A 27,846-nucleotide genomic window follows, 5' to 3' on the forward strand; every position below is an offset into this window, starting at 1 on the left:
AAGTTTTTAAAGGTGGTTGGGTAGTACTAAATTAAGAGAGTCAGAAATCTGTTAATGTCTTAGTAGAAATTTTGTATCCTCTTTAAATTCTTAAAAGTCTAATTAGATGTTATTTGAGACTTCACAATAAAGGACTAATCTTTCCTAATCAAAGCCAGAGCGAAGAGAAGCCTGTTTGTTGCTAACCTATTTTTGATATATCTAATTAAAAATAAAAGGGAGGAGGAGGAAATAGAAATCATCATTCTCACTTTCAGCCACCCCAAATGCAAAAAAACACATACAGAAAGCATATGCAAGGTTATAATGCAGTGACCAGAGCAGGGGCAAGGCCTTAACCTCAGTCCCCTTAGTTTCTGTTAAGCTGATGGTAGAAACCTCACCTCCTTCTGTCACCAGGTTCTTCCCAGCTACCACCTGTACTCAACCTCATTCGAGGTTCACATCCTCTTGATTTCTTTTCCTCTGGGAAATTTCTCCCAGCTGCGAACCCTCCTGCTTAGGAAGCACTTATAGCTAACCAAGATAATGCTTTTCCTCATTTGCAAGTTTCTTTAAAATCCTGTTCCTCTATGGAGTGTCGAGTGACAAATTGGCACTTGTTTTGTTATAACCCTTTTTCATATCACTTTCTAAAATTAGGTTTTTTGTGTGCCCTCCCTCCTCCCTAGAACAAAAGCCTCATGAGGGCAGGGATCTTGCCAGTCTCATTCGCAGCTATATTCCTACTACCCATGGCAGTGCCCAGTGTGAGGTATTGACAAGTGCTCAGGGAATCTTTGAATGAATCAGTGGGTGAAAATCTTCCCTATAAACTCCTCAAGGACAAGGACCATGCCTGTTTTACCTGCAGCTTATGGCTACACACACAGATTTTTGTTCAAGGACGGTATATAGCCTCGTAACAGCACTGCCTCGTGTTTCCTCTCCACTTTAGAACCTTCTGTTGTTCACACAGAAGCCACACAAAACTTCCAGTGCTCTGAGTAATTTGGGCCAGTAGAAGACATTTTCCTTTTTGACAAAGACTTAAGCAAAGTGGTTCAGAGGTTTGGCTGTGGAAACAGATTGCATGATTCAAATCCAGACCCCTTTCCCCACTGACATGATAATGCTGGCAGTTACTTACCCTTTTTGTGCCTCTGTTTCTTCACTGTATATTGAGACAAACTACTGCTTTGTTTTCCTGGGTTATGCTGAAAATTAAATGAGATGTATTAAGAACCATTCTAGGGCATGTGTGCTCACATGTCCTAGATAATGATGTGATGGTGGAGGTAGTATTTGGCTGATGTCATAGGATATTTTTATACTTTGTTATTTTCTAAGTATTTCATTTTATTAAATATTTTTCTTCATAATTGCTTTCTTGAAGTATAAGAGTTAAGTCTTCTCATAGAAATATTCTGGTCACTTAACAGTCACATTAAGTAATTTTTTTTTAAAAAAAGAGGCTTAGTAAGTAACACAATTTGATTCCTTGTGTTAGTTTTTTATAATTTTTTTTTTCTTTCGAGACAGAGTCTCACTCTGTCACGCAGGCTGGAGTGCAGTGGCACGATCTCAGCTCACTGCAACCTCTGACTCCTGGGTTCGAGCAGTTCTCCTGCCTCAGCTTCCTGAGTAGCTGGGATTACAGATGCCTGCCACCAAGCCCTGTGAAATTTTGTATTTTTTAGTAGACACATGTTGGCCAGGCTGGTCTCAACTCCTGACCTCAGATGATCCACCCACCTCGTTCTCCTAAAGTGCTGAGATTACAGGCATGAGCCACCACGCCTGGACAGTTTGTTTACCATTATTGTGCCAAGTTTATCCGTGGGGATACTGAGTAATTTTTTTCCCCCAGGGTCTATATACAATGAGCTGCCTCTATTTGGAGCCTTTTTATAATACTGCCCTTCATATTTGAGTCTTTCTTACATTTTCTGAAAGAAAATATTAATAAATTATTATTTACTATAAAATCAGAGTAAACTACCCAGCAAGGAAAATTTTTCCTTGAAACGTTGTTTTCTTGACATTTTTTTTTTTCTGAGACAGTCTCGCTCTGTCACCCAGGCTGGAGTGCAGTGGCACAATCTCCACTCATTCCAACCTTTGCCTTCTGGGTTCAAGCGATTTTCCTGCCTCAGCCTCCCACGTAGCTGGGATTGCATGCACCTGCCACCACACCCGACTATTTTAGTAGAGATGGGGTTTCACCATGTTGGCCAGGCTGGTCTCAAACTCCTGACCTCAGGTAATCCACCTGCCTCAGCCCCCCAAAGCCTGGGATCTGCGCGTGAGCTACCACTTCTGGCCTTCTTGAATTTTTAAATATTATTTTACATGGAACTTAATTATGTTTCTGTGTGTCTTTTTTTCTGTGTGAATCTGTGAACTCCAGATGTAAAGTTTCTGTCACAAAAAATTAATTTTAGGTCAGCCTTAAGAATGGGAGTATGGAGAGAACAAAAAGAAAAATCTTCAGTTATATTCCACACCCTTAATTAGAGTAATCTTGACTCTGGGCGTAGAGGGAAACTACAAATAAAATTGAAACATAATCTGTGACCTAAATCTGTCTTTTTGGTTTTTGTTACTGCTAAAATATTAATAATAAAAATACTACTCATAGTTTTCTAGTAGTCTAAAGTTTGTTTTCATTTTCTCTGTGGTCTTCTGCTCTTCTATTTATATTTAAAAGACATCATGGCTAAAAAAATTTAAAAAAGTACTTTGGGAAGGATTTTAAAAGAATAAACAGCATAAAAGCAGTAGACAAGGTGTCTGAGATTTTTCTTACTTGCTTTTTAATGGGGTGTGTGGATGATAGGGTTGTCCATGAAGGAACTTCTGTTCTGTATAAACGAGTTGTCCTATTTTTAGTCCATTGGAGCTCTCTGGCCTCCCCAAGTCCAAGAAGTTACAAGCATGGGCAGTTAGGTTCTTTTGTTGGTGATGTTACTTAATTTTAATTCTCAACACACCATTCCTTTCATACAAAAAGTTTCACTGCAGGCTTGGTAGGATGAGTAATAAAGGCTCTGTCTTGGATCATATGGATAACTCTGGCAAGTGACAGAAATAGAAGAGTTTTTTAAAAAAATACAAAGCACTTGGCTTAGAGTGGGTACAGAATTGAATCAAAACCCTAAAGCAGATGCCATAAAACCGAAATTATTTTAATAAAAGAATAAAAGGAAAAAGAAACTTGTGTAGTCTACACAGCATATTTTGATGTTTTAATGGTCTGTCAGTGTTGTTTGTCATGATGAAGATCTTGGCTGCAGACTATGACTTTACTGCATCGGATGGTAACAGTGGTCGGTCTCTGGTATTTAATATTTACAGCCTGATCTATTTGTGGTGTAGAGGTAAGGTGGTGACTTTCCAGAGCCTTTCATATTTAACATCTTTCTTCCTTCTAGATTTTCACCTGATGGAAGACTAATTGTGTCATGTAGTGAGGATAAAACTATTAAAATTTGGGATACCACAAATAAGCAATGTGTTAATAACTTCTCAGATTTCACTGGGTAAGTATACTCTGTGCGTTTCTGTGGGTTACTTTGCTAAGGAGACATTTGATTATAATAATTTAAATAAAGAAATGGGGCCCGGGCATGGTGTCTTATGCCTGTAGTCACAGCACTTTGGGAGACTGAGGTGGGCAGATCACCAGGTCAGGAGATTGAGACCATCCTCACTAACATGGTGAAACCCCATCTCTACTAAAAGTACAAAAAATTAGCTGGGTGTGGTGGCACACGCATGTAGTCCTAGCTACTCGGGAGGCTGAGGCAGGAGAATTTCTTGAACCCAAGAGGCAGAGGTTGCAGTGAGCTGAGATTGTGCCACTGCACTCCAGCCTGGGTGACAGAGTGAGATTCTGTCTCAAAATAAAATAAAATAAAAATTAATAAGTAATTGAGAGCAAAGAAATTGAAATATGGCCGGGTGTGGTGGCTTACTCCTGTAATCCTAGCACTTTGGAAGGCCAAGGTGGGCAGATCGTCTGAGGTTAGGAGTTCGAGACCAGCCTGGCCAACATGATGAAACAATGTCTTCACTAAAATACAAAAATTAGCTGAGCATGATGGCGCACCCCTATAATCCCAGCTACTCAGGATGCTGTGGTGGGAGAATCACTTGAATCTGGGAGGTAGAGGTTGTGGTGAGCCAATAATGCCACTGCACTCCAACCTGGGTAACAAGGGTGAGACTCGATCTCAAAAAAAAAAAAAAAAAAGAAAAGAAAAAAATTAAAATATTAGGTCATCTTATTCTTTCCTCCTAGATTTGCAAATTTTGTGGACTTTAACCCTAGTGGTACATGCATAGCTTCAGCAGGTTCTGATCAAACCGTGAAAGTCTGGGACATAAGAGTGAACAAATTACTACAGCATTATCAAGGTAACAGTTTTCCTAACAAAAAATTCAGTTACTGAATAAACTCCTCTGGGAAGGACTGATTCTCCTTGTTGGTATGGTTTGTCTCTCTTACTCGGGATCATGGGCTGCCTTGGAACATGTTAGAGAATAGCATAATTAGCTCCCCTCAACAACAGGGCCTCAGAAGCTCAAGGAAAGCAGGAAGTGAAGAGACCTTAAAAATGTTGTGAGGACTAAAAAAGAAAAAGAAGATGCTATAAGATTTTCAAACTCTGGTTATCAGTATTGTGTGAGAAGTCAGGAACAGAAATGACTCTGAATCCTGAATCACGGGGAGTTATGTGAACCCAAATGGGTGTTATAATTGATAGAAAACAACTACCTACTATGCCTGTTGAACTAAAAGGGATGTGAATTTTCTTGGTTTATATTTGATTTATATTAAATCCAAATTATTATTAAACATAATAGCATATCCAAGGTTTACCATGTAGCAGACACTGTGCCATATCTTCACAATATTCCTAAGAGGTATCATTATTATTCACATTTTAAAGATAAGGAAATTGAGATTTAAATAGGGTAAGTAACTTGCTCAAATAATCAGTAGAACTATTTAGGTCTTCCTGCTTACAAAGTGCATAGAAAAATTAACTTTTGATCATTGTGTTATACTGCCTCCTGTTGGAAGGATGCTGTTTGGAAACAAATTGTCAAGCGTGATAGCAGGACTGTGCCCTTTTCAAACATATCTCCAGACTCTTCTTCCTTTAATCCCAAGCCACTAATTGGTTATTACCTTTAATTTGAGGCTAGGTTATATACCCTGTCTGAGCTGGTAATAATTAACTGTCGGTTTTTGGCAATATATCCAAAGACTTTATAGTAATGTGGTCAATAAGATTGCCTTTCCATGACACAGTCTCATTTTTAAAGTTATTCTGGCTCTCACTAGAAGCTTAATGCTGTATGATGCCAAAATATTCGTTTTAGTGAGCTATATAGAATTTTGTTGTTGTGGAAACAGTGCTCTTGTGTGCAACCTAATATTGCTAATAAGGAACTGGGGTATCTTTAAAAGTAAGAATTGTTCTTTGAATTTTTTGCTTGTATTTTCTACAAATCAGTTCACAGCGGTGGAGTTAATTGCATATCATTCCATCCTTCGGGTAACTATCTCATCACAGCTTCTTCAGATGGTACCCTTAAGATTCTGGACCTCTTAGAAGGAAGGCTCATCTATACACTTCAAGGACATACGGTATTAATGCCTTTGGGAGTGAGCCTGTCTTCACTGTTTTTCTCTGGCATTCCTTGTGGGGAGACCTGCCCTTGTCTAGTTTTGCCTGTGACCCATTCTGGGCATCAGTTTTAGAAAGCCTATTTGTGTTACACGTAAAAGCCACATTATCTTTTTACAAGCATTTATTAGACAGAAAGGTGATATTTTAGTTCTCATGTGCCTTACTTCTTTGATTTCTCAACTGGTTTAGAACCAAGTAGGTAAGAGGGGTGCCTTTTATTGAGCCTGTGCAAAGATACCCTCCCCACGTATAATGCATTATAGATAAATGTTTTACATTTATTATTTATTTATTTTTGAAATGGGGTCTTACTCTGTCACCCAGGCTGGAGTGCAGTGGCATGATCTCAGCTCACTGTAACCTCTACCTCCTGGGTTCAAGCGATTCTTCTGTTTCAACTTCCTGTACAGATGCATGCTACCACACCCAGCTAATTTTTTTTTTTTTTTTTTTTTTTTTTTTCCAGTAGAGACGGTTTCACCATGTTGGCCAGGCTTGTTCTGGACTACTGACCTCATGTAATCCACCTGCCTCGGCCTCCCAAAGTGCTGAGATTACAGGTGTGAGCCACTGTGCCCAACTTAAATTTTTTTTAGTATATAAACTATTCCTTTCTTCCAGAAAATATTCAAACTTCTCTGAATTTTTTAGAATGCATCCTTTTTATTTTTTTAAGGTACTTCCTTTAACAAGTATAAGCTGTTTGTATCTAGAAATAGAATGAGCTTTGCAGTCTAGAAGAGAAGTTCTTTTTCACAGGTGCTTCCTGGTTTCCTGCTTTGCATTATTATTTATTCTGCAGTGGTGTTAGGGTAAAGCAAAAATAAACACTAACCAGCTTACATATGTGCATATCCATGGATTTAGGCTGAATAAACACAGCAATAAAAGTGGCCAAGGATTGAAATATACATGAAAAAAGTACAAAATAAGAGGGGGAAAAAAGATAAACACAGTATTTCAGGAGGAAAATACTACATGAAGATGGAATTTTAGTCTGGAAGTGAAGGTGTTTATGAAGCTATTAATACTATAACCTGAATCTGTGGGATAGTCTACTTGGAAAGATACAAGATATTTTTCCCTAAAACTTTTCTTGTGTAAATTTAAAGACATATTAAAAACATACAGAATATATTAATTTTTTTTTGAGACGGAGCCTCACTCTGTCACCTAGGCTGCAGTGCAGTGGTGCAATCTCGGCTAACTGCAACCTCCGCCTCTCGGGTTCAAGCGGTTCTCCCTCTTCAGCCTCCCAAGTAGCTGGGACTACAGGCATGCGCCATCACGCCTGGCTAATTTTGTATTTTTAATTGAGGTGGGGTTTCTCCATGTTGGTCAGGCTTGTCTCAAACTCCCAACCTCAGGTGATCCACTCGCCTCAGTCTCCAAAAGTGCTGGGATTACAGGCGTGAGCCACCATGCTTGGCCAGAATGTATTAATATGTTTGAGATAAGAAATACTTACTCTTACCTGGACTAAAAAATTGACCTAGAGGCTATGCATCTTGTGACTATACCACGTGCAGTTTTGTCCAACTCCGCAGTAATTGCTCAATTTCAGGTTTTCATTACCTTCCACCTAGATAATCACAGTTACTTCCTAATTGGCCTCCAATCAAGCATCTTACTCCAATTCATCCTTCTCACAATTGTGATACTGATTTTCATCAGTCACAGCTCTTCTTTTATCTGTGTTCTGCTCTTTAAACTTTTAGTAGTTTATAGTTGCCTACATGAAGGGAGAACTCAGTGAAGCCCATTGATCAGGAAATGAACTTTATGTAAATAGCCTCATTCCCATTATCTACATAGTTATCATTCAGTTTTTGCTAGTGTTTGGTTGAATAGAGTCCAAAGCCAGAAAATCTTAACAGAAATTCTTATTAACTTACACATGTACCAGCTTTTCTTGTAAGGAGGAAAAGGTTATTTTTTAAATTAATTTTTAGTACTTTTTAATATCATTTATTTGTGTTTTAATATGATTGGGTTGATTCTTTGATTATCTTTACTCTGTCAGCATTAGTTGCTAGCAACTGATATGTTTTATCAGACTTACTACATTAGTAGTATACATAAATTAGGATGAGAAATTGTTATTCATAGTCTTCTTGGCCATGAAAAAGCATTACCAAGTACTTTTTTCTTTATCTCCCTTTATTTCTTAGGGGCCTGTCTTTACTGTTTCATTTTCAAAAGGTGGAGAGCTGTTTGCATCAGGAGGTGCAGACACACAGGTTTGTAAATCTTTCAGCTCCCTCTTTGATTTGGTTAAGGTAAAGGAATCCTTGACCTCAGCTAAGAGTTTTACAACCAGCTAGTTTGTATATGTTAAGATGATTGTCAATGAATTTATATTTTAATTAGTACCATAAAGTCTGCTACCTTGTAGCTGAAACAGAACCAGTTCTAAGTTTTGGGAACGTGAATAGTTATTTTCTTTTGCCCATTTTACAATACATGTCCACTTTCAGAAAGTATATAGCACTTTTGCTTGAATAATTGCCTAATCTTAAGCTTTTTTGAGGATGATAAATATAAATCATTTATATAGCAAATCTGCATTTATTTGAAATGACCGAAAGTCATTCATGGCCAGATTTATTGAATGAAGTGAATGATCAAGGTGAAAACATGGTTTTGGGCTTTGACCAAAAAGAATTTTAAGATAAAGAGATAATTTCTTAATACGAATTTTAAACAGATATGAAGGCAATTCAAAATGCTAAATCTTTCCCCCCCACCACACCTTAAAAAAAGATATTGAGAAATAGTAACAGTTAAAATATGTATCTAGCCTTTCTGTCTACTTTGGGGGACAATTGTATATATTGTGGTTTTTAAAATTAGCTCTATTACTTGTACAGGCAAGTCAATAACTGCCAACATCATTGACTTTTTTTATAGGTCTTATTATGGAGGACTAACTTTGATGAATTGCATTGTAAAGGTCTTAATAAAAGAAATCTCAAAAGATTGCATTTTGATTCACCACCTCATCTTCTTGATATCTACCCAAGAACACCACATCCCCATGAGGAAAAAGTTGAGACTGTTGAAGTGAGTATTTTGTGCATATTTGTCCTACATTTTGTGTACATTTTGAGGCTTTTGGTCAAGGAGGTGCTTGAAATTACCGAATTATATATAAAACCTAGTGCTGCCTTAAAACAGCAATAAACAGTCAGTTGTTTTTACTATTGTGTGTAATAAAGTTTTATATTTGCTTCTTGAAGGCCCATAAAACTAAAAATTGGTGTTGATACTAATAGGTTATGAGAAATTAAATCTAAGGCCTTTGAACTAGCTTTATATTCTAGGTGTGTTTGGGGGGTCATGTGATGGCTGTCATGAGAATAAGGCTGAAGGGCAAGAATTTTTATAATGGTTATTGAAATAAGTATCTTAAAACTCTTTTATAGCAAGAAGAAAATCTTATGGACAGGTAAAAAAAAGATTTAGTGATTAAATCCAATAATTGAGACAATTTTATTGCCTGCAGACATTTTGCATATATAATTATCTATTTAGCTGTAGGTTTTTGTTGACAAATTCCCTTAGGTCAGTGTTATGGATTTAAGTGTTCTTTTGTTTTCAAAGGGAGTTTTACTTTTGCTAGCTGCTTAGCTGATGTTAGCCTATTCTTATTTTGCATGATTCTTCAGCCATTTCTCTTCTAAGAGCTGACGTCAGAAATTACCTGTTTATCTGAATTTTTTTCATTGGCAGTCTCTTTGCTTTTAGAGTTAGATATTTTGAGTTTTTGAGATTTATTCCTGAGCGGCAACAGACGGTAGCCTTGTTCACTTTTCATGCTGTGATTCCATGTACCCTCACCCACATCACTTCTTTCATTTTGTTTTCCTTAGTCTTAGTCTTTTCTGTTATCTCAGGCACTTCTGCTAGTCTCCAGTTGTGAATCTAGGTATATGTTTTTTTTTCTTTTCCTTTTTAACAATTATCTAGATTTTGTTTAATTCAGCCATACCTTGGGATTTCTGTCTTTGCTTTTACTTGGCAGTGTTGACTTTCATTCTTGGCTATAATCTTTGTCTTTTCCAGCTTCTGACAATCTTTTCAGTTCTTATGAATTATTAATTATTGTGTTTTGCCACTTCTTTGTATTACTTATTGTGTACATTTTTCTTTTATTTCTTCATTTTTCTTTTATTTCTTTAAGAGAAAAAAATATAATCTAATTTGGTTGTCACATTTTTTTGCTTCTGTTTTTATATTTCTTATCCCCTGTGATAAAAATTAATATAAAATACATGTGAAATATATTTTAATTTAACTTGAATATTTTTTTCTTGTTATTCAAGTTAGTTTTATTGACTCTTAGCGTTTTTTTTATTTTGTCATTTTGTGGCTTGGCCAGGATTGATTGAAAATACCCATTCAGCCGGGCACGGTAGCTCACACCTATAATCCAAGCACTTTGGGAGGCCGAGGTGGGTGGATCACGAGGTCAAGAGATCGAGACCATCCTGGTCAACATGGTGAAACCCCGTCTCTACTAAAAATACAAAAAATTAGCTGGGCATGGTGGCGCATGCCTGTAATCCCAGCTACTCAGGAGGCTGAGGCAGGAGAATTGCCTGAACCCAGGAGGCGGAGGTTGTGGTGAGCCTAGATCGTGCCATTGCACTTCAGCCTGGGTAACAAGAGCGAAACTCTCTCCCCCCAAAAAAAGAAAAAAATAAAAAAAAAAAATACCCATTCGGCCACTTTCCAGGGTATTGGAAGGCAGAACTGCAGGCTGAGCCTGATTTTTTTCTCCTTGAATTAGGTAATATTTCTATGACTCCACACTCACCTCAGCATAGACTCAAGCCATTTTCTCTCTGATTTACCGTCAGCCCCAGTCCATTTCAGAGTGCTAGACTTTCTTTAAAATGTCAAGGAGTTGTCTGAGTGGCTCTGCTCTTAACATGGTACAGCCAAAAAGCCATAAAACCAGCTGGATTGTTTTGTGATGCCAGGTCAAGGATGACCCAGGCCATGCAAAGCCACTCTCAAACAAATTTTTCACATATACCCTTAAAAATTCTATTAAACACTGACTTTTCTTCATCACAGAATTAGAGTTCAGTTGCACTATACAAAATGCTGAGCCTTGTGACTGAATTTTTTGTGTGCGATCTTAAGGTAGTCAGCCTCTGTGTACACAGTTTAAATTTTCTGTGAGCATACATGGTTGCTTAAGTGTAAAACATGACTTGCTTTTGTAAAACACTGAGGCCTTGTGATATAAAATGCCAGAAGAGTGATAAGATTCTGCATATGAACAACCAATTGTTGTAATTGTTCCTTTTTTTTTTCCTTAAAAATCTCATTAAAAAGTCAAGTTTATGAAATTTTCTAGTCAGGGGACAACTTTAGTATTATGAATAAATAATTGCTAAGTATCAAACTTTGTTTTAAAGTCTCCAAATTAATAACTGTGTATCCCTCACAAAACGAAAAGCTACTTAGTTCAAAACTTTCACCTAGACTGGAATCGTCACAATAGAAGTTGTGCTGTGTTCATTTATGACTAGTAAACTTTACTTTAAAAATACTAAATTTGGAAATTAAATTTTTTTCGAAGCTTTAGGCAAATTTACATACGGTTACTTAGGAAATATTTTAAAACTAGAAAAACTTTTTCAGAAGTCAGTATTAATGACTTAAGGAAAAGAAACATCTTATTAAAATATGTAGAATAAATGGTATCTAAGTGAACAGATCAATTTTTCTGACTTTCTCTGTTTGCAGTAACCATGAGTGTTTTATTTCTGAGTTTGAAACAAGATAACATTTCTGTGATTTGTATTATGTTTTCTATGAGACTCATCTGAATTGCATAATCTCAATCTGCTGAGTAAAATAGTTTGGCCTTTTGCAAAAGCCACCCATTTGCTAGCCTTAAGTGCTTCACTTGTTTGAAGGTGGAGAATCCTGCAGAATCTTAGATTTTGGGTACCAGCTGACTAAATATATAAATTACTAATTCCTACATGGATAGAGGGCGTGATAACCAGATTGCTTTTAAAATAAATGAGAGGAGGCCACATGAAAGAAGGCATGAAATACCAAATTCTCTTTATGTGAAATAGCCCCCTCCTGTGTTCTTCCTACTTATCTAACTACAGATCCTTTGTAGTACTCCTAGCCTATGCACTATCTTAATTTAAAACATGAGAACAGCACCTTTCTCTTTTTTTGGTGGGAAAGAAGCCCAGTTTTTATACATGGTATCTTGACCCTCCCCACATTGTGCTATAGCACATCACTAGTCCATGCTGACTTTATCTTCTTCAGACTATCAGGAGCTGAATTGCATTGTCCTGCCCCTAGACAAAACTGGACATTCCTTCAGTGTGTGTGTCTGATACTTTTCTCCTGAGTAGACCCCTTCCTTCTTACATATTTTGATGGGAAGACAGTAGAGCTATTCTAAGGGATGGAGATAGATCTTAGTGACAGTAAAGCATCAAAATAGTTATTCTAGAATTGCAGAATATTGTAAGGGATTACAATTAGTTCAAAAGATTTTTTTCATAAAATAATGTTCTGATGGCTTTCAGTTTTTTATGGCCATTGGAGATTACCCTAATATATAAATTGCGTAGGAAATTCTGTATGATATTTAGCAGAAGGAAAATGTTCCTTACCTTAACCAAATATTTACGTAATAATATTTTGTCATAGTCTGACCATGATTCACTGTTGAAAAGTACAAGTGATCTATTTAAATAAGACTTTAAGTCTGAGATTGGATTTTTAATCTCAATTATCTAATAAGATTGAAAACATCACCAATTATTATTTTTTAAAATGACCACTTGTCTATCCATTTTGTATTCTGCTTCTAACTGTGGTATATGCTTATACTGTTTCAGGCCTCAGTAAATGTTCTTCAGAGATTGCATGAGGATAATGTCTAACAGTTACATAAGAATGTCCTTTTAAAAAAAAGAATGTTCTAAGTGTTTTATACAAATTAAGTTAATATTCCTAAAATCTCAGTGAAATAAGTACCACTATTATCCCATGAGAAATTGAAATGTATGTTAGTTAAATGTTTAAGTTAGTAAGTTGCAGCACTAGAATTTCCACGCAGGCACCTGGTTCCATTCTGTGTTTTTGACCACTTTCATGTATGCTTCATTACATTTTATCCTGTTAACAGATATAAAAGTATCTGTGTGCTGGATTTTGTACTAGCTTTAGAGTATGTAGCAGTGAACAAGATGGGCATACTATTTGCCCTTCAGAAGCTTGTAATCTAGTGAAGTCTTACGGAATTTATTAGTAGAGCTTTTATGTTCATGGAATCCTCACTATCATGGACACAAAGAACCTCAGAGGGGGATGTGGAATGGTATCTTTGAGGTCTTACAGGCTAACCTTTACCTCATTCATTAGTCCCAGTTATACACCCTTGTTCAGCCATGGAGGCCTTGGCCTCTCATAGGCAGCCCACTTCATTTCAAGGCAACCCTAGTTATTAGCATATCCTTCCCTTTAATAAATATTAGGAGCTACAAGATACTGTTAGTATTCCTGGAAGTTAGCTAGCAGAGAATTTAACTATATCATGCCCTCATCATATTTTCTTTATGGAAAGGACTATAAATGTTTACTTAGTAAGAATTTCCGGCTCTATTTAACTTATGTGGAAGCAACTTATGCCACAATGCAGTAAAATACTGTTAATCACATCAGGACTTGTTTCCCAACTTGTAGGTCAAGGTTGTTTTTATGACATGTGCTGACTTTATGTGATTTAGATTTCTTGAGCAATTTCAATTTCAGATGGTGCAACTAGATTGTATTTTCGTAGGTAAATAATTTTCTATCTACACTAGGTGGCAGTAGATGAAAGTGAATAAAATGTTTGCAAGCAGTCTCTCTGGACAGCGAGTCTTAAGATTAAAAGGAAAACAAGTCACTCACATTTCTGTTCTTTGCCTCAACTCTGGTCTTAGTTTATGGAGGCTATGTTTGTTTTCTGCTTTATGGGACAGCCAGGAAGAAAGCGGTTTTGGCTAGCTGAGCTGATCGTCCGTCATCCTCACCCTGCTCGGCTTTGTTCCTTCTTTACTGTAGCATGGCAGTTACACCTCCCTTTTAACACATTGGCTGGATAATTATAAAATGCTTTTACTATTTCTAAAACTACAGCCACACCCTTCAAGCACAGTAAGTGCTTTAAAAATTATTCCATTCCTCTTATCACTGGACTGGCTCAGCCTTCATCACTATAGACCTGGATTAATGCTGTAGTGTCCTCACTGCCGTCCCGAATTTATTCATGATACTTTATGTGTCTCTGTCAGATTACTCTTTCTAAAGCACATTTTAGCTTCCAACTTTCTATGCCTTTCCAAATTCCTTCACCCTTCACAATTTGACCCTTGACAACCTTCTTTCTACCCGTCTGAAAGTATGTCAGCATTCTTCCACTATGCCGTGAAGAATGCTCTTTTACTCATCTCCCTCTCTTTGTTTTTGTTTTCTACATCTTTTATTAAGGAGCCATCATATACCATGCTTTCTTCATAGGAAGCCTTTCTCACTATCTAAGCCAAGCTTGTCCAGCCCACGGCTTACACACTGGCTTTGAATGTGGCCCAACACAAATTCGTAAAGTGTCTTAAAACATTATGAGATACTGTTGCAATTTTTTTTAGCTCATCAGCTATCATTAGTGTTAGTGTATTTTATGTGTGACCCAAGATAATCCTTCTACCAATGTGGCCCAGGGAAACCAAAAGATTGGACACCCCTGATAAGCGCTCAGTCTATATATAGTTTCTTTTTTAAGGTTCTTTAGTACATTTATTAGTATCATTCATTAGATATAAAGCTCTGCTATCTTTGTTGCTTTTTGTTTACTTCTTTGTATTTATAGTGTTTCAATTTTATTTTTAATTTTTTTGTCTTTTAAAATAAGTATTCTCTCTCAAAGGTAGTCACCACTCTAGGTAATCATTCCCTTGCTTTTGTAACTTTATATTTTGAATCTATAATTATTCTTAATTTTGAATGAGTTGAACTTTATATAAGTGGAATTATATTGAATATACTTTTCTGTAACTTGCTTTTTAATTTAACATTAAAGTTTTGAGATTTATACATATGAACTCTGAATTCATGCATTCATATATTGTTTTCACTGTTGTTACCGCATTCCAGTGAATTTTTTGCTGTAGTAATTCTCACAACCTGTTTTACTGTTGATAGACACTTAGAGTATTTCCAGTAGTTTTTTGGCCGTTACAAACAATGCTGCTACAAACAGCGTTGGCATCATTAAACTTTCTAGTTTTTGCAGTTTAATAGGTATTAAGTGGTATTTTGCTTTAATTTATACTTTTCTTATTACTGATGTTCTGAATATATTTGTTTTCCATGTATACAGCACTCTGCTTTTGAGCACTTTATGATACAGCTTTCTACTTATTTGAGCCTTCTTTCATGTTAAGATAAGTTTTATTCTTTTCCATAAGTTCTTACATACTTCTGTATGTTGATTCTGATGTATTTTTAAACTTGTATGGTATTCTCAATGATGTCCTTTTAATTTTTTGCATTTTCCAGCTGTGTGCTAGAATGTAGTAGTGCAGTTGATTTCATACACCGATTTTGAGACTAACAGTCTAATTAAACTCTGGATATTCTAATGATTTAGCAATAGATTCTTTGGGCATTTCTTCACAGATAACATTATATATGATGAGAATATTATTTCTTTCTAATTGTTATCTTAATACCTTTTATTTCCTTTTCTTACTGAACTGGCTAGGATTTTTTTCTTCATCTTTTGAGGTGGGTCATTTTATTTTACTTTTAATACTCCTTTTTAGGTAAATTACATTGATTTTCTAAACTGAAAACCTTTTATTTCTGGGGTAAATTCAACCTCATTAAAATGACCTTTTCTCATATGTTAGTAGAATTGGTAGGCTAGCATTTTGCTTAAAATTTTTTTATCCGTAGTAATGAATACACCAATATACTTTAATTTATTATATATATATAGAGAGAGAGTATATTTTAATAGAAAATGCCCTCCAGATTTTTACAAGTAGCATTTGGTTTCTTTTGATATGAAAATGTCATAATTTTTTTTTATGTGTATATACAGATTAATCCAAAGCTTGAGGTAATCGATTTGCAGATCTCTACTCCCCCTGTTGTGGATATCCTTTCTTTTGATTCTACCACAGTAAGTTGTTTTTTTTGTTGTTTTTTTTTTGTTTTTTGTTTTTGACATTTAAGTGGCATATAATCATTTGGCATAATCCTTTTTCCTTTAAAAATGTTGAGGGAGGAGATAAAATATGGGATAGGTAGCCTAACATTTGAGTATAGGAAGAACTTTGTACAGTCATATTTACCATGCATCTAAATAGCCACAAGGGGAATCAGCACCAATTTCCAGAAAAGTTTTTACTTTGAGGTCTCTGAGCTCAGTCTAATTCATTTCCTCTGTCTCATGTATTAAGATGCCACCCAGGTGACATTTCACATGCTGTTGCGTAGCAGATTCCTTGTTATGTTATTTGTCCTTCAGAGGTGCTAAACTTACTTCTAGTCTTCTCATTAGAAGCTGTAAGAAAAACAGTACTGCCTTTGTTATAATCTCTTGATAGAATATCCAGAAATTAAGAAATATTTCTGATATTTACAATTTTGTTTATAAAAATTACATATATAAAATTTATTTATTCAGTGTTTTCAAAGTCTTCAAAGATTAAGAGTTTTAGCCTCTCCATTTAGGATTCTGTTTACTCTTTCCAAGGCAGATCACTGCCACAGTTGATCCTGCTAGTCAGTGTAAAACTAATTGTAAGAACAAATGGGAAGAACAGCATGGTCTTCTACAACACTGCTGCTGTGATGTCAGTTCAGTTAAATATTTTGCATACATTTTTAATTTGTAGCCAAAATAAAACCCTGACATTATGACATTACAAATTCTCTAACAGATGTAAAGAAGAGTATTTATTGTAGAGGAATTCTACAGAGGACTAGTCCATTTTGAGTCTACCTTGTATCAGAAAGCATTCTGATTATTCAAGGGTCCTTTCAGTGTTAATCCCACAGCAGAGAAGACTCCTAGATCTCTCACAAGTTTCAGTGACAAAAACCAAGTGAGGATTACCAGTGGGCTGATTGTTAAAGGGAATTCCAAGAATCACTGGTGACCACTAGGAATTCAAACTGATCTGCGGTCTTGTTTCTTACAGTATTCATGTTTGTAACTCTACCAGCTTTGCTGCGTTAATTTAAGAAATTAAAAATTAATTGAATATCTACAACTTGCTACAGTACTTGGCTTATAGTAGGTGTTCAATACATTTATGTTCAATTAATTACAAAATGCATGTTGTAGTTTTCAAAAGCTGATGAGTTAGGTTTTTCCCCCTGTAGTGAGAAGGAACAAAAAGATAGGTTTATGAGATATGCTGCCTCCTTGTGAGGTAGTCAATAAACTGAAATTGCACATTCCTGACCTAGAAAATACCATGGATCTCTTTGGTCCACCTTTGAGACTCACTGTTCCTGCCAGTACCCTTCAAGTTTTGCAGAGCCTCATTACGTAAGGAATCTAGACAGCTGTTGTGGTGGGCATAACTGCCTCTTAGCCAGGGACATCAGGGTGTCTCTTGTAGAATAGATTGTACATATTTATTATAGATTGTATATATCTATTGTAATATACATGTATACTACAGGATCATAACTCAAGGAATATAAGGGATATGTGGGACTTTCAAAAGACAATTCTGTTTAAGAAACATATAATATTTAATAGCTGTGCTACAAAACAGAATAATAAAATTGAAGAGTAACATTATTATCTGCAAAGGAAAATATTAGGTTGAATTATAAAATGGTCATTTTGTAGGAAAAAGTCTAATATCAATGACCTCACATGGTTTCACCCAATATATAAGCATTAAAAGGAAGACTCCACTGTTACTTTGAGTTTTATTCTTGATAGAATGTAAAAATCCACCAAACAAAAAAACAGCCTCAGCAGAACAAAATCTTGTTTGCTATAAACTGGTTTGAGATTGTGCTAATAAAGTCCCATCTAGATAGATTATAATCTGGAAGATAGTTGCTTGTTGCCAAGCAAGGTATAAGGACTTTTTTTAATAGTGCATTCCAAAGACATAGATGTTCATAAAGCAGTTATACTTTTTAAAAGAATATCTCCAAAGGGTTTTTCTTTAAATTTTCAATGTGTATTTCTTTAGTTTAATGATAGATAATTGGTTAGGAAACTAAAATAAAATTACTTTTTCAACTATTCGCCATTCCACTAATAAAGCAGTAAATAAGCCTTAATTATAGTCTCCTCCCTATGTTGGCAATTTCTCTTTTGCTTTTGCACAACAAATCAGACATAATTGTAAAGGGGATTTATTTCTGCTTTGGCATGAAACACAATTGCATTAAATATTTTTGGTGTGAACTTTGCATGCGATTGTAATTTAAAAACCTGGAGAAATGCTAGAGGCCCCAAAAAAGCAGTGTTTAAAAGTAATTTTTGTTAATGCTATTGTAGTTACTGTTTCTTTTGAGGGTTGATTTGTTTTGTTTTTGTAGACTGAACGTTTCCTTAAAAATACATTTCATCAAGATAGGACCTTGAAAAGATGTCTATTTAAACCTTAATTTGTCAAATTTCTTAGTAGCATAAAAGAAGTTTGTTATGGTGTAAGAAATAGTTGGCCTCTATTTCTACTTTCACTTGATTTAATATTATATTCAGGAAGATTGGTAGACTCAAGTGTACTGATGTTTCTGCTCTGATGTCTTCTTACTACAGAGAAGAAATTGTGGCATACGGTCTTTTTGTATCTTTGTGGCTTGCGCTTGTTTCTTTAATGCCAAGCTGGAAATTTGATACAATATTTGTGGATCAAAATAAGCTGTTACTAATCTATATTTTTAAACCTTTATTGTTAAAAAAACAAAAGTTTCTGTAAAGAGGCATACTGGTGGCCATACAAACATAGTTTTAAAATGTGGTTCTCAAATTCCTGACTCTTTATTCTGATTATATTGTCACTTATTATATACCAATTTCCTAAAGATTATTTAGTTCAAGATTCTGTTTGAGTCTTTTATTGTTTTCATTTTATAGTTAAAACTAGACAAGGATTCTATCATCGAAATTATGTGAGGGCGTTTATCATTAGCATTGACACGTGGTGTGGCTACACAGGATACCCCACTCCTCTCTTCTAAAAAGACAAGCAAGATAAGAATTTGTTCCCTATATTTATCCTAATACAAAGAGTTTTAAACTGAGCGCAGTGACTCGCACCTGTAATCTTAGCATTTGGAAGGCCGAGGCGGCTGGATCACCAGAGGTCAGTGGTTCTAGACTAGCCTGGCCAACGTGGTGAAACCCCATCTCTACTAAAAATACACAAATTAGCTGGGCATGGTGGCACACTCCTGTAATTCCAGCTACTTGGGCGGCTGAGGCGGGAAATTGCCTGAACCCCGGAGGTGGAGGTTGCAGTGAGCTGAGATCGTGCCACTGCACTCCAGCCTGGGCTATAGGTAAGACTCCGTCTCAAAAAAAAAAAGTTTTAAACTAACTGTAAATAAAATTTTATCTTAAAAGACTCTAGGATTATTTTTTTTATCTTTAGGAAAATTGTATTCTTAAATTCTGATGTATTAATTTTATTGTGTATCTTATAAATGAACAAAATGAAGTTGGTAATCCTTTGATTATCAAAATACTGGACTCTTCTCAGAGAGCTGACACGGTGCTCTTATCTTCGTCCTGGCAACTGTGCAGGATATGACCATAATGCAGAATATGAATATGCCTTTCTTTAGAATTAGAGACATTATTTCTTTCAAGTCAAATTAATTTATAGTAAACATGCAGTTATGTTATAGAAAAAAATCCAAGAGTTTACAGTCTTTTGATGTTCCATCAGTCAAAATAGTTAAAGATGTCCTGCATGAAGGCATTACGTGAGATGCTGAGGGAGATATCAAGCTTGCTGCGTGATCTCAAGAAACAAACAACCTAGCTGGATATAAGTAAGAGAGTAAGAAATCAGTGTTGGTTTCAGAACATTAGATGTCAAGTGTACATGAATGTCAATGAAAAGTTGCTAATGGGCAGTATTCAGAAGAGATCATTAATGGGCTGGAGTAAACTAGAGGACTTCTCTAGAAGAACACCTTTGACCAGTTCTTTATTTTTAAGACAAGGTCTGTCACTCTGTCACCCAAGATGAAGTGCAGTGGTGTGGCACTATCTTGCCTCACTGCAACCTCCACCTCCTGAATTCATGTGATTCTCCTGCCCCAGCTTCCTGAGTAGCTGGGATTGCAGGCACCTGCCACCACACCTGGCTAATTTTTGTATTTTTTAGTAGAGACAAGGTTTCACCACACTGGTCAGGCTGGTCTTGAACTTCTGACCTCAAGTGATCTGCCCACCTCGGCCTCCCAAAGTGCTGGGATTATAGGCATGAGCCACTGTGCCTGGAGAGAAAGCAGGGCGTAAGTAGTTGCTTCAGAACAAATCGAACACATACGAACCACGGTAATAAAAATGCATCAGTCTAGTTTAGAGTCTTTAAGTTGCCTAAATCAATAGAAGCAGATGTGGTAGAATCTAGGAAGGATGTCTACTCACACACATATATTTCTGAATAAGTATTTATTAACTCACTATTCTTGGCTTTAGAGAATGTTAACAAAACAAAAATACCTGCTCCAGAGAAGGCTGCATTCTACATTCCAGTCAGAGAAATGCAGTTCACAAATTTAAAAAATAAACTGTATATAGTATAGGGAAAGCAAAGGAGAAAAAGGCACTGAAGGCAGAGAGGAAAAGATAGGAAGAAGGCTGCAATTTTAGCTAGTATGGCCAGGACAAGAGTCACATGACAGGGGCCTTTGAGTAAAGAGCTGAAGGAGTGAAGGGAGCTAGTCATATGGCTATCTGGGAAAGGCTCTGCAGGAGAGTGGAGCAGTGATAGATAGAAGGCCAGATTGCAGGTGACATAGGAGCCACTGGGGGGTTTCCTGCAGAGGAGGGACATGATCTGACTTATGTCTTAACAGGTTCACTCTGCCTGCTGTACAAGAAAAGGCTAGGAGTGTTGACGAGGGTGGACAAGAAGACTAATTAGGAAGCTAATGAAATACTCAGACAGGAGGCAATACTGGCTTGACCCAGGGAAGTAGCAGAGGAGACGGTGATAAGCGATCGGATTCTGGATGTATTTTGAAAGCAGAGCCAAGAGGATTTCCTGACAGAGTGAATGTCAGCTGTAGGATTCCCTATCTCCTTTCCCCAAGGACAGTAAGATGTAGCCTTGAGTAATCTCAGGATAGCTGAGAATATCTCCTGGCTCTGCGTCGTTTTGGCAGAAGGGCTGATGAGAGAAAAAGAATCGCAGTTTTCCTGTATTCTGTTGTAGGATCAGAAAAATGATTGGCTAAATCAGTGCAAGAGGTTCTCTGCTGTTTCCATGACTTTAGGAAGCACACTCCTTCCTAAATGTCATTTAGATTTTCATTTTTTAGCAAAGTGCATTGGTTTCTCTTTCAGAAAGTTTTTTCTATCAGCCTATTTTTAGGAAGGAAAAGGTTATACACTTTCATGGAGATTGTCATATGGTATATGCTACCTGAAAAATATTAATGTGCTGACAAATATATGGAAACACAAAGAGTAAACTTGTAGATACAGAGAGCATATTTCCATGAATGTTGTGGCAACAGTTCATCCTGGTTGCTAGACAACATTGCGTAACTAGTGCAGAGTTATTTCAGTTCCTAACTACTTATACAAGCAAAGATTTGGAAAGACTAAAAGAACACGGTGTATGTGAACCTCTTAAAACTAAAACTTCTGACTTTGAAAGTGTAAAATAGTCATATGCAATGTAAAGTTTTTAAACTTTACAGCAGTTTATATGGTGGCATTTGATTTGTCAGTTTAGGGCATATGACTTCTGAAACTAGGTATATTTATCCATAATATACCTAATAATAAACTAGTTATATTTATCTTTGTGGCTGCTTGCTAAGCATTAGGAAACAGACATTTGTATCATATGTTTAAATGCTGGTTTAGTGGCTCTGCAGTATGTTTCTCCTGCCCCTGCCCTGCTCTAAGGGTATGAAAGGAAATGAACTTAAGCATTTATGGGATCCAGGTCTCTGGACTCCCTAGCTGGTGCCTCCCTTAATTTATCTTGCTTTTAAGAGTTAAGAGACTTTTTATCTTAACTGCAAATGATAGTAAATATGTCAAGTGGACATAGTAATTTTTTATCTAGTAACTCAAAAAGTTAAATGTTAAACCCTAAGATGCTTAATTGGAGTAAAAGAGAAATGTTTATAAGGTTTGAGAAACTATTTAAAAACATTCCCCTTCAAAGTTAAAATAAGTGAAGTAATTAAATTGTGAAAGACATCTAAAAAAACAGAACATACATGATAACTAATAAGTAAATGAGGAAAAATGCAACATTTTCAAAGATCTTTTGCCATTTAGAAACAGAAAACACATTTGTATTTTTTCAATTACAATCTTTAAAATAGAGATAGGAGAGAAAATATTAGAGACTGGAAAGAGACTATTTGCAAATTAGTTTGATCTTTGCTTTTGAAGTACATCATGATCCATATATTATAAAAACTGCTAACATTTGTGAATGTGATGGCTGACCTTTTTAAAAAAATGCTTCGGGATTGTAAAAAAAATAAAACTAAAATGCAAAATGTTTTAGTTTGTTAAAGGAACATGGCTTTTTTTTTTTTTTTTAAGATAATCTGGATAGCTGTAAAGTTTTACTAAGAGTATCACTGTAATAAAAATAACAATGAAGTCCAGAGGCTTCTTCCCCCCTTCAATTAAAATATGCTTTTTAATAAAAATAGTAATAATCACCAAGTACCAATTTTTAAATTAAGATATACTGGCAAATTTACCAATTTGACCTTCTTTTTCTTAAAGTTTCAAAGCCACAGGGAAAGAAAACATACTAACAAATTTACCAAAAATTTGATACTCATTAAATTTTACAAAATAGTCCTATTTAAAGAATACTTTATGCAGTGAAACTTGTCCTTATTCCTATTGACAAAAGTGATTTAGGACTTTAACTTTGCCATACAAAATGTGAAGACAGGAAAAGAAAAAAAAAGGAAACTTCACAAAAGGATTTATAAATCATGCTATTTGGGAACCCAGTAAATACTTTTTAGAATTTCCTTTAAAAAATTAGCACACTTCTGGGAACTGGAGGTGTTCCAGGTATTATTTATGCCTTCCAACTTCCTGAGATACCATATTTCTAAACTGTGACGCCTGAGACTACTGCAGTAATATCGACTGTCCCAGGCCTGGGAACCTAAGCTGCATCCCCAGTTCCCACAGCTGAGACCGAGGCATGCTGAAAATGCCCAACAGCTCTCAGCCCACACATCCAGTAACAACTGGTTCCTTCCTCTTCCTGTGGAAGAGAAACATCCTCTGAGATGAGAAGAAATGCACCCTGAGGAATGCAAGAACAGCAGTGAGCTTTTCACACAGGAAATTACTATGGTAGCTCTCTGAAAAGTGCTTGTCTCCTGGACTGTCAGCCCATAATGAGCTTCCTGCTGACCTAGAGGATGGTTTACTACAGAGCTAAATGCCATTTGCGGGGCTGTGGGAATTTCACGGAAAATAGTGAACTTAGCTTTCAGCTGTTCTGTATGTACTTCTATACCCCTCTGGTTTTGAGTTATTTGGTGCTGCATAGATAGTAAAGCTAGTTAGCTTTGCTCCTCTTTTTTGGCGCTTGACAGTTAATTATTGGTGAAAGTAGTCAGCAAGTCTGCTAACACATATTTTTCAACCAGTTCTTCCTATTTATATGCTTTCAAACTATGTAAAATATATTAGGACTTCTAAAGATTTAAAACCTTACCACCTCAGTGAACTGGCAATTAATGCCCAGGGCTGGTCCCAGCCTAGTTCTTTCCGTGTCTTTCAGTTTCTTTGCTTTTACTTTCTGAGATCGTCAGGCCACACTGTCATACATCCTGCAACATAAATTATTTTGCTTTCAATCAACCAACCAACCAACCAACCAATCAACCCATCACTTAAATGTCAAATTGACTTTTGCAATGGAAGATTTTTTAGTATAATTTGATTTTCTGTTTTTTGTCTTAATTCCTAGAGTATTTTGTTTTTCTTTTACTCAAGATGATGATGGCCCCTTCAAAGCTCATTTTTTATATCATATATACTTCTTAACCTACTTTCCAAATCATTACAGAATTTTGGTGGGCCTTAGTATTTATGGTGGCAAAATTCTCTTTTTATGTATCTATTTGGATTATTTTTCTGAAGCACATAAGAGTTGTTTGTTTTAAGTTGAAGGGGAGATGGAGAAGGAATGCCAGGCATTTCCTTTTCCTTTTCAGAATGTCTTTTTAATGAACATTCCTCTTTCCTCCATGTGAACAAACCATCTCAGCTCTCAGCAAGGGACCTCTGAGTGTCTAGTTTCTAATAATTGAATCTCTTGCCTTTGTACCCCAACTCTAGGGAGCTTTCATACATTTAATATCTCTGCTTACCTCAGAGCTCCCTTTTAGCATTTACAGGCTTATAAATCCATTTAATCAGTTCCCTATATTAAATTCTCTCTTTTAAAATAATGGATGTATTTTTTGCTTCTCTGCTGGACCCTGAGTGATACATAGTAAATCATCCTAAAGAAATAATAAGATACACACACAAAGGTTTCTATTCAAAGACACCTATTCCAACATTGTTTGTAATAACAACATCAACATGACATAAACCTTTAAAGGTTTTTGTATTTATTTTTAATTATTTAAAATGTTAAAAACCTTAAAACAGCTTAATAAGCAAGAAATATTATCAAGTTAATTTCAGTTTTTAGTGACTTGTGAGCTTTGACATGTTCATGATTAATCCTTATTTATATTTCTGAGGATTGCATATTTGTGTGCTTGGCACATTTTCTTATTGTTCATTTTAAAATTGACCCTTAGGTACTTTTAATTAAGAAAGTTGACCTCAGGCCATGCACAGTGGCTCACACCTGTAATCCCAACACTTTGGGAGGCTGAGGCAGGTAAATCACAAGGTCAGGAGTTCGAGACAAGCCTGACCAGCGTGATGAAACCCCATCTCTACTAAAAATACAAAAATTAGCCAGGTGTGGTGGCACATGCCTGTAATCCTACCTACTTGGGAGGCTGAGGCAGGAGAATCGCTTGAACCTGGGAGGCAGAGGTTGTAGTGAGCCAAGATTGCGCCACTGCACTCCAACCCTGGCGACAATGTGAGACTCCGTCTCCAAAAAAAAAAAAAAAAGAAAAAGAAAAATTGACCTCTTGCCATGTGCTACAAATATGTTTTCCTTGTTTCTCATTTTTCCTTGAATTTAGTTTCTGATTTTTGATAGGTTTAACTGCATTACCTTTTTGAGAACTATTTTTTGTTGTTTGGATTCTATGCAGACATTCCATCATCAATCCCTAAACAACTGTTCTTCCTGAGGTTGTATTTTTAATAATAAAACCTTAAAATCCAGATGTATTAATTTAGTTATGAGGTGCAGATTTATAGTTAACAAAGTACTCTCAATTTGTATTGTTTCACTGATTTGAATTACCTTCTTTAAATATTAAATTCACATGAACTTGTGTCTGTTTGGAGACTTTCTCTTCTGTCTTATTGATCTGTCTTTTCTTGATCTATTTGTTATTGATCTGTTATCATCTATTCTTGATCCATTATTATATCTTTTTAATTATTGTAGATTTAGAATATTTCTTTAAAATATTATGTAATGTACAGTTTTTACCTTCAAAAGTTTCTTGGATGTTCCTGCCTATTACTTATCCATATGAACTTTGAAATTATTCTGTCAGTTTCAAAAACCATTCTATTGGAATGTTGATTGCCGTTGCACTCGATTTATAAAATAATTTGACGATTGCCAACTTGCAAATTTGAGTTGCTTGTCTAGGAATGAAGTATTATAGACAGGGATTTTTTTCCCCTTTTTTTCTTTAATTTATTGTTTAATTGACAGATAAAACTGTATATATTTCTTATGAATATCATGATGTTTTAAAGTATATATACATGTGGAATGGTTAAATGTAACTAATTTACAAATGTGTTGTCTCAGTGTTTTGGTAAATGAAATTTGGGAGCATTCTCATTTACATGCCTGTGGTTCCCATAAAAATAGCCACCATTTTTCACATACTACTGAACATTTTACCTCATTACTAAGCATGCGTGTACATTCTCGCATTCCACAAATTAGCCTTAAAGGGTAACTTGCCCAAAGACACACAGCAAGAATGTGATAGGGGCAAGCAAGGGTCCGATTGAACTAACCTCAGAGCACAGACTCTGAACACCAGCACCAACCTGCTTCTCAGATGTTTAGACACACAGACCGCATGACTTGCCACTCTGAATCCTAGTTTTAGCTTCCTTGTGGTCAATATGGTTTAAGTAAATGTTTTCCACCATAGTACAGTAGCCAAGGAGGCTTGATGTGTATCTCTGGTTGCAGGGTGGGGGAGGGAAAGTTTTGAGGACCTACAGTTTGGGAGCAGGTGGAGAAGTAGGCCCTTGAGTCAACCAATGCTTGTGAAGTAACTGGTTGTATAGGCTACTTTGGGAATTTAAGCGTTGCCTGTTCCTACTTGCCGAGTACATAAATCCTTGACACACACCAGACTTTAGCACATACAATTCCTAACTTACGGTTAGAATGCTCATCAAGAAGAATTGTTTTTAAGACACTCTTGTCTCTTACTGATTATCCAGAAGGTGTGCCATATGGTGCACTCATCATAGGTTGTTCAAGCCTAATTGTGTGGATATAGCTTCCTGATATGAATAATTATTTGATCTGTCATGTCTTTAACTGTCTTTCATAATGACGTAATGGCTTTACCTCCCTTAGCAGGGCTTTGTTACTATTCTCTGACTGCTCTCCCCAGGTTCTCACTTCTGCCCTGTCACTAATTTTCAGTTTTTGTTTGTCTGTTGAGAAAAGATATTCTTAGTGGTAGGAAATCTGTATGCAGAAACTTCTTTTGGTGGTGTTATTGCTGTTCTGATGTGTGCAGGTATTATTTTATTTTGGAATAGATGAGAACATCAGTTTTAGTCATTGGTTATTGTGATTTTTACAAAGCGAATCCTATTTTAAATTGGCTTTTTGTTGTTTGGTTGGCTGGTTGGGTTTTGTTTGTTTGTGTTGTTGTTTTTTAAAATGGAGACGAGGTCTTGCCACATTGCCCAGGTTTGTCTCGAACTCGTGGACTCAAGCCATCCTCCGGCTTCAACCTCCCAAAGCGCTGAGATTACAGGCATGAACCACCGTGCACATCCTGACTTTTATTTTCAAACAGAGCTATGTTTTCCTGGTAAATATCCTCAGTTAGTTGGGTTGGAAATCCTGGGGGCAAGACTTAAAAGAAAGCCCAAGTCTATGATACAAACTGTACGGCTGTGTGCAGAATCAAGGCCATGTCTTCCAGTTTCTCTCTCTCTCTCTCTCTCTCTCTCTCTCTCTCTCTCTCTCTCTCTGTCTCTGTCTCTCTCTGTCTCTCTCTCATGCTCTTACTGTTCCTCAGATCATGCATTATCTATTGTTTTAGGGGGTCCAGTCATTCCATGTTCAGGGCCCCTCAACCTCAATTTGCCTCTCTTTGACTGATCATGTCATAGAGTTACATGTGTTACAGTGTTAACACCGTGTCCCCATAGGTGGAACTTTCAAAGGAATTTTGCTATTTACTTGGACACTTCTGTTTGAAGCTTCAGCTCCAGTAAAATACATTGGTGACCTACTTGATCCATTCTCTAAGGTTGATAATATAGAAAATAAATTTATTTTAAATGACATCCAGTATCAGGCAAAGTACCATGCTGAGTAAATATTATTCTTTTCTTTTTTGAGACGGAGTTTCCCTCTTGTTACCCAGGCTGGAGTGCAATGGCGCGATCTCGGCGCACCGCAACCTCCGCCTCCTGGGTTCAGGCAATTCTCCTGCCTCAGCCTCCTGAGTAGCTGTGATTACGGGCACACACCACCATGCCCAGCTAATTTTTAGT

The 27,846-nt window shown here is 36.2% G+C and overlaps 1 protein-coding gene across 13 annotated transcripts in view; it reads left to right on the top strand.

The window, feature by feature from the left end:
- The window catches only part of POC1B (POC1 centriolar protein B), a 120,357-nt gene that overhangs the window by 40,184 nt on the left and 52,327 nt on the right, over positions 1 to 27,846 (top strand). For 5 of the 13 annotated variants that reach the window (XM_003927866.4, XM_074402445.1, XM_074402441.1 and 2 more), the window contains 6 exons: positions 3,414 to 3,521; positions 4,283 to 4,398; positions 5,505 to 5,638; positions 7,853 to 7,921; positions 8,592 to 8,744; positions 15,820 to 15,900. In XM_003927866.4, the coding sequence (XP_003927915.1) occupies positions 3,414 to 3,521; positions 4,283 to 4,398; positions 5,505 to 5,638; positions 7,853 to 7,921; positions 8,592 to 8,744; positions 15,820 to 15,900 (661 nt within the window). The other 8 variants (XM_010338480.3, XM_074402443.1, XM_074402442.1 and 5 more) reach the window with 3 other exon arrangements.

Source organism: Saimiri boliviensis, chromosome 7 (genome assembly GCF_048565385.1).
Source record: "Saimiri boliviensis isolate mSaiBol1 chromosome 7, mSaiBol1.pri, whole genome shotgun sequence".
NCBI classification, from domain to species: domain Eukaryota; kingdom Metazoa; phylum Chordata; class Mammalia; order Primates; family Cebidae; genus Saimiri; species Saimiri boliviensis.